This window comes from Nuphar pumila, chromosome 2, assembly GCF_984573655.1.
Source record: "Nuphar pumila chromosome 2, dmNupPumi1.hap1.1, whole genome shotgun sequence".
NCBI classification, from domain to species: domain Eukaryota; kingdom Viridiplantae; phylum Streptophyta; class Magnoliopsida; order Nymphaeales; family Nymphaeaceae; genus Nuphar; species Nuphar pumila.
Window position 1 is genome coordinate 131,083,519 of NC_143250.1, and position 6,000 is coordinate 131,089,518.

The 6,000-nt window shown below is 36.9% G+C and overlaps 1 protein-coding gene across 1 annotated transcript in view; it reads right to left on the reverse strand.

Annotated features, from left to right (window-relative positions):
- Positions 1-995, reverse strand: part of LOC149847117 (Sphingomyelin synthetase family protein) — a 28,435-nt gene extending 27,440 nt beyond the window's left edge. Inside the window, exon 1 of the mRNA XM_089998301.1 lies at positions 665-995. Within this exon, the coding sequence (XP_089854427.1) occupies positions 665-966 (302 nt within the window). The 5' untranslated portion in view covers positions 967-995. The remainder of the gene's footprint in view (positions 1-664) is intronic.
- Between the last annotated feature and the right edge of the window lie 5,005 nt (positions 996-6,000).

Genomic DNA, 6,000 nt, shown 5'->3' on the forward strand with positions numbered 1-6,000 from the left:
ATAAAATGGACATAGCAGCATTAGCAGCAATTTCACCACTTCTTAAAATCAAGAGAACCTACAAAATTCTGTTTCATTTCTTGTTCAATGCCGTAATATAACAAGTACCACAGTGGAAATCTAGAAGCTAACATGAAGGGCAGAGGAATACGATACATAGTATATTGCTCTCTACCTATTTTTTAACAACCTCACCTATATGTTGTGAATGGTCATTTTACAGAGCAACAGTGTGAGAGGTCCACACTACAAGAAAGACACTTGAAATTTTCAAGCCATTACAAATAATCGCTTGCTGAAACCCAGTTTAAACTTTCGCTGCAGTTTATTCATATCAGAAGCAAGAAGCATGTTTGGTTGATGCAACTAAATCTCAATTCAATGGGATCATAATCTCATCCTGATCAATGACGAGTGCCGACCACATTCAACAAAAGCTGATCGTGAAACACTTAACTATCGCTCAACGGCACCTCTTTTTCTTTCCTTGTGGGATATGAATTCCGTATTTTGCTGTAACTCAAAGAACAGAATTCTCCGTCTGATGGAATAAGTCTTCATTTCCACCAATCAAACACGCTATAATCTTCAGTTTCCTTCCTCACACTGTTACTCTGGATCCGAACTACCGAGAGAGAGAGAGAGAGAAGAAGTACCCTCCTACCTGTGCCAGTCGAGACCGAGGACGGCGGTGACAAACTGCACGGAAAGGGCCTCGACGATGAGTGCGGAGAGCATGAAGACGAGGGAGAAGACAAATGGGATCGCTGCTCGGAGCTCCGCGTCCCAGTGGCGATAGAACGGCACTCGGACGACGGCCGCCACCGCGAGCACTCCCCAGAGGAGGGGCTGCAGCGCCGAGTGCAGCGACGGAGACACGTTCCTCAGGTAATCCACCGCCACGTACGCCACCGCCGCCACTGCAAGCCCACCACCACCGCCGACCATCGGTGGCGCCTTCGCCATTTTCGCCGGATCGGAGCGATCTCGCTCTAAGGTGAGAGACGGAAGGAGTTGGGGGGAGGGGGGGGGGAGCGGTGGGCTGGGTACGAGTGTCTCTTTTCCGGTGACCCACGGTTCGGGTCCTAAATCTGATGTTTACATGATCCAGATCCGATAGGTGTGAAGTTCTAATTATGTAGCTAAGCTAATAAGCTAACGGCTTCGATCTTGCTTACATGTGGGATGTCAATGTAGGGTTACTGGAAAATCCACTTACATGTGGGAAACTTGTTTCTTGGACTGAAAACCTAGCGTTCCCAAAACTCGTGGGAAACTTGTTTCTTCGAGCTAGTGATTCCAAAACCTAAAACCTAGTGTTTCCAAAACTTGGAAAAAACTTCTAAAAATGTATTGAGACCTATTTCTCATAGAGTGAGAAGCCAGTTTCATGTCACATGAGAAACCTACTAATTTTATATAGGAAACTAGTTTCTCTTATTTGAGAAACATGTTTTCCATATATTTTTTGAATGATTTCTTGAATAAAAAATTTTAATAAAAGTTGTTTTATGTATTCTTCAAAATTTTAATTACTTATTTAAAAATTAAATTATATATTTTTATATTAAAAATGTAATATTTAAATGAAATTGAGAAATTTTAAAATTTAGTGCAATTGCATTTTTTTCTTATTTCTTAACTCTATTTAAACCTATATAGCATTTAATTAGTTTATTTATGGTATTTAATATTTTATTAAAAGTAAGCTGGTTATGCACTTGTTTATATAAATATAGACAACTTCATAATAATTTTATATTTGCAGTCAATGTAATCATATATTGTATAAAAAATACATTTATTAATTCTTATTATTTATCATAACATTAATAAAGTAAAGTGATGCAGAGCATCTAGATCATCAATGCAGTAAAGATGAGTTAGATCCTATTTCAACTCACCAGACCCAATCTGAGATGCAACACCTCACAGATCCAATGACATGCAGGGCTATCCGAGTCCAATTGGATCTCCAAGAACCAAAATTCATTCTTTTATTTGTATTTTTATTTTCGATTCTATTTTGTCAAGTTAAGGAATCATATTAAGTATTTTTTTTAGGTGTCGGATTCTACGAATTCAGATAGTTTTGGTGCCCTGTAGGATCTTTTTTGTGGCACTAGAGGGTATACGAGGATTAAGGGAAGTTTTTTTTATTGTATTTAATTTTAATGCCTTTGTGCTGGTGGGTCTGGATCTTAATATTGTTTGGATCTTACCCGAGATCCAAACCTCATTGGGCCTATATGGTTGGCGCCACTTAGTGTGGACATACATAGCCCTCGTTTGAAATGTCATGTTGACTTTGAAAGTCAATATGGCTGTTGAGGGGCTTTAAAAGCTTTGTTCTAAAAATGGTTTAATCAAGCCTTGGGAGAGCTCCAACTTGGAGAAGGGATCCCTCTCTTTATGAGGCCCCTTCCCCATGTTTTTAAGAGGCCACGGGGGCGTCCAACAGCGGGATTTGAAAATTTGAGGAAATTTTTTTTGGAGAGTTCATGGTGGATTGTGAGAGAGGGAGGAGGAAGGCTTCATTTCTGAAAATTTTGAATTTTGAAGAGAGGAAAAATCAGCAAGCTTGAGAGAAGGAAAGTTTATTTTGAGAAGAAGAAGGCCTTGAGTGTGTGGTGGTGGTTCTACAACGTGGACGACTCTTATGTGATTCTATTAAACATTGTGGAAGTTGCTGAAGTGTTTTCGATCTTGTTGGCTGCAAACAAGATAACATTTTCTGAAACTTGTTATCTTTGTTGTTGTGTTCTTTGCGTATTTGCTGTCATTGACTGTTGAATCCAGTGTTAAAGATTGAGAGACTATTTCAAAGTGATATTGATATTGTTTATGAGTTACTGGTTGTTCAAAAAAACTCGGATTGTTGGTGTATGCTTGTCCTTTCTGAATCTCGTTTTCCTACTAAAGAAAGTCGTTTATGTATTCAGGATTATCAGATACAGTCTTAGTGTTTTGACTGTACCTCTCTAGATACTGATCCAAATTGGGTGATCTTTGAATTGTTGGAAATCTAAGATCCTATCCTACAACTTTGCAGTTTATCATTTTTCCTGAATCATCTGCGTTAGGCCTTGAAAAGTCTTGGCAAATTTTGGACGTTTGAACAAGACCAGAGTTTTGTCTTATCTATTGCATCTCTTATAGTGTTTCGTGTTTTCAGCATATTTCATTATCTGTTACATGAAAATTTATGAGTCATAGCTTGTTGAAAAGCTAACATTTGGCTCTTCAAGTTTACTGTTTAATATTTTACTTGATTCATTTTCGTAGAGCATAAAAAATATCTAGTAATTTGTTGATTGTTGTATGTGACTTGAGTTAGCCTCTGTTATTTGAAGTTTTTGACAGAGTTTTGTATTTCTATCATAACTTATTTATTTCAGCGTTGATTGTTGATCTGATTGAAGTTCTGAATTAGTAACATCTTAAAGCATATCTTTCATGTTTTGATGTTTTGTTGAATCATCCATATACTACTTTGAATAGTTGCTTGATTGTCTGCATGCTCCAAACTTTGTTCTGCAAATCGCATAGACTAGAACAGAAAATACAGCAACATAACTTGATCATAAATCCCAGAATATTAATAAAAAATTTGCAAACTTTGGTTTTATGGAAAGATAAAAGATTTTTACACATCTTACCTATTTGGAGTTTTCCTAAACTCCATCGTCTGAGGGTCCAAGAACCCTCTCGAAGATGACTGGCTAAATATCGATCTGACATATGGGGACCAATCTGTCTGGTCCAGAAAACTGCTCACAAATTAGGCAATACATGTCCGATTTATGCGAACTTAGATCCATTGGAAATGCATGTCTGTCGCACATATTTCTCGTGTTTACATCAACTGCTAGAACAGAGTGCTCAGGCCTTGAATCACAACGTGTTTGAGTCCTATTCGGACTCACCTGTTATAATTTTAACTTCCACGCGTGGAGATCCAATTGGATCTTAGATCGTAAATAGACTCATACATTGATTTTATACCATAAAGTTAGTGTAAACTCATAATATTCTTTATGCATATTGTCAATATTTATATTTTTGCTACACACACACATATATAACATAAAATAATCGTATTATCCTCGAAATTTGGCATGTTCTTGCAAATACCAACTAGTTTGCTAAAATTCTTTGCATATCCAAAAATGTCGGTTCCTATCTTTTTTAGAACCATTTTACCCTTCGCATGTGATTTTCATAAATCTCTTGACATTTTCACAAGCAAATTGCAAACCTGCAAAGATTTTAATAAATATAGGGGATTCACAATTTCACATTGTATGCACGAGGATGTCAGGAGGTCTGCATACTTAACCTTCACCTCTCCTCTCAGAGGTTCTTGAGCATTTTGTGTGAAGTTCCTAATATTTTCATGCATACATTGTGACCCTCCAAAAGATTCAAACCAATGAAGGGGTAGGAAGGTTCGCAAGTTCTTAGTGCAAGTTTCAAGAGGTATGTGTAAATAACTCAGGAATCTACTTGACCCAAAAGTTTGTTTTCTGTTTCATTGGACATCTTGACATTTTCACTAATACCTCAGCTAACCACCCCACCCTTATTTACAAGATATTTATGTGAATGTCGAGAGGTTTCACACATAATGTAAAACAACTTGCGAGCCACTAGTGCATATATTTGAAAGACATTTTGCATTTAAACATTTGTGATTGCTTAGGGTTTTTTTGTGCGGTGTGGTTGTGCTCCTTAATGCCCCTAGTCTGATCACCAACATTGAGTTTTCTAGTGATTAATTTATATTTCAGCCAACTTTTTTAGTGATTATACTATATTCTGATTAACTTTTTCCCAATCCTTATTTGGATCATTTGAGCGACATGTGTTGCACTTTCAACATTCCAACAACATATCGTTAGTGATTTTTGTGCTTGTAAGCATATCATCCAAATCTTTTTGAATGAATACTTTTTAATAGAATGTGAATCACAATTTTTCATATTTCTTCTACCTTAATAACACCCTTCGATCTAGATACCCTAACAAGATATATTTGTTGATCTTGGAGAAGTGGTTGGTCCTTGTTCCAGGTAACATAAGAAGTGGTTGGTGCTCCTCATGTTGTGAAGATACTGGTTGGTGCCTAAAACAAGATGTTCATCAACATCAGTGGAAAGAAGATTAGTGCATCATATATTAGATTTTTGGTTAATTTGGACAACGTCAATAACTTTGCTTGGGGGCATCTACACTTACACACTTGTATGCAAACCTCTTGCAAGTAAAGAAGAAAGACAAAAAAATTTTGACTAGTTTGTTGGTGTTGTTGTAGGTATAATAAGTTGTTTATGTGGTTTTTAAACTTAAATGTGATTGTATGAGTAATAGTAACTTATGTTATCAACTTGTTGAATTAGCAAGTTTGCATATGAGAGCACTTTCTTATCATAAGACCATGTAAACATGATAAACTTAATAGGGTTTTATGCATGACAATATGAACTATGTCATCTTAGGAGTAGGAGGAAGAGGTTGAATATAGCTCCTGCCATAAGAAGGGTTAACTACAAGCATTCTATCGGCATGACATGACATCTGCAAAGGACGTAGGACATTGCTTTATTATCTTACATGATATAAATACGGGTCAAGTGAATATATACGCAATGCAATGTAGTGTTTAGCATATGTCTACTGTCATTTATTATGAAAAACACATCCTAAGTGTTGAAATTGCATTTTATATGTCAAGTGGAAGTCCTAAGGAGATGAGAACGAAAATGACAAGACGTGGATGGTCTTGCAAAAGAGCTTTAAAAGGACATATGGGTGGATAACATGAAGCGACATTGAATGACAAATGGTGACCCGTGTAGTGTGGCAGTTGGGAACAGTTAGTTAGCACCCAACCCCCTTCTCGCGTGAGTGTGGCAAACAACTACAACATAAATTTTCCATCCAGTTTACAGTGGAATTGCAGTACTGGTATGCTAGTGGAGATGAGATTGAATACTGCAA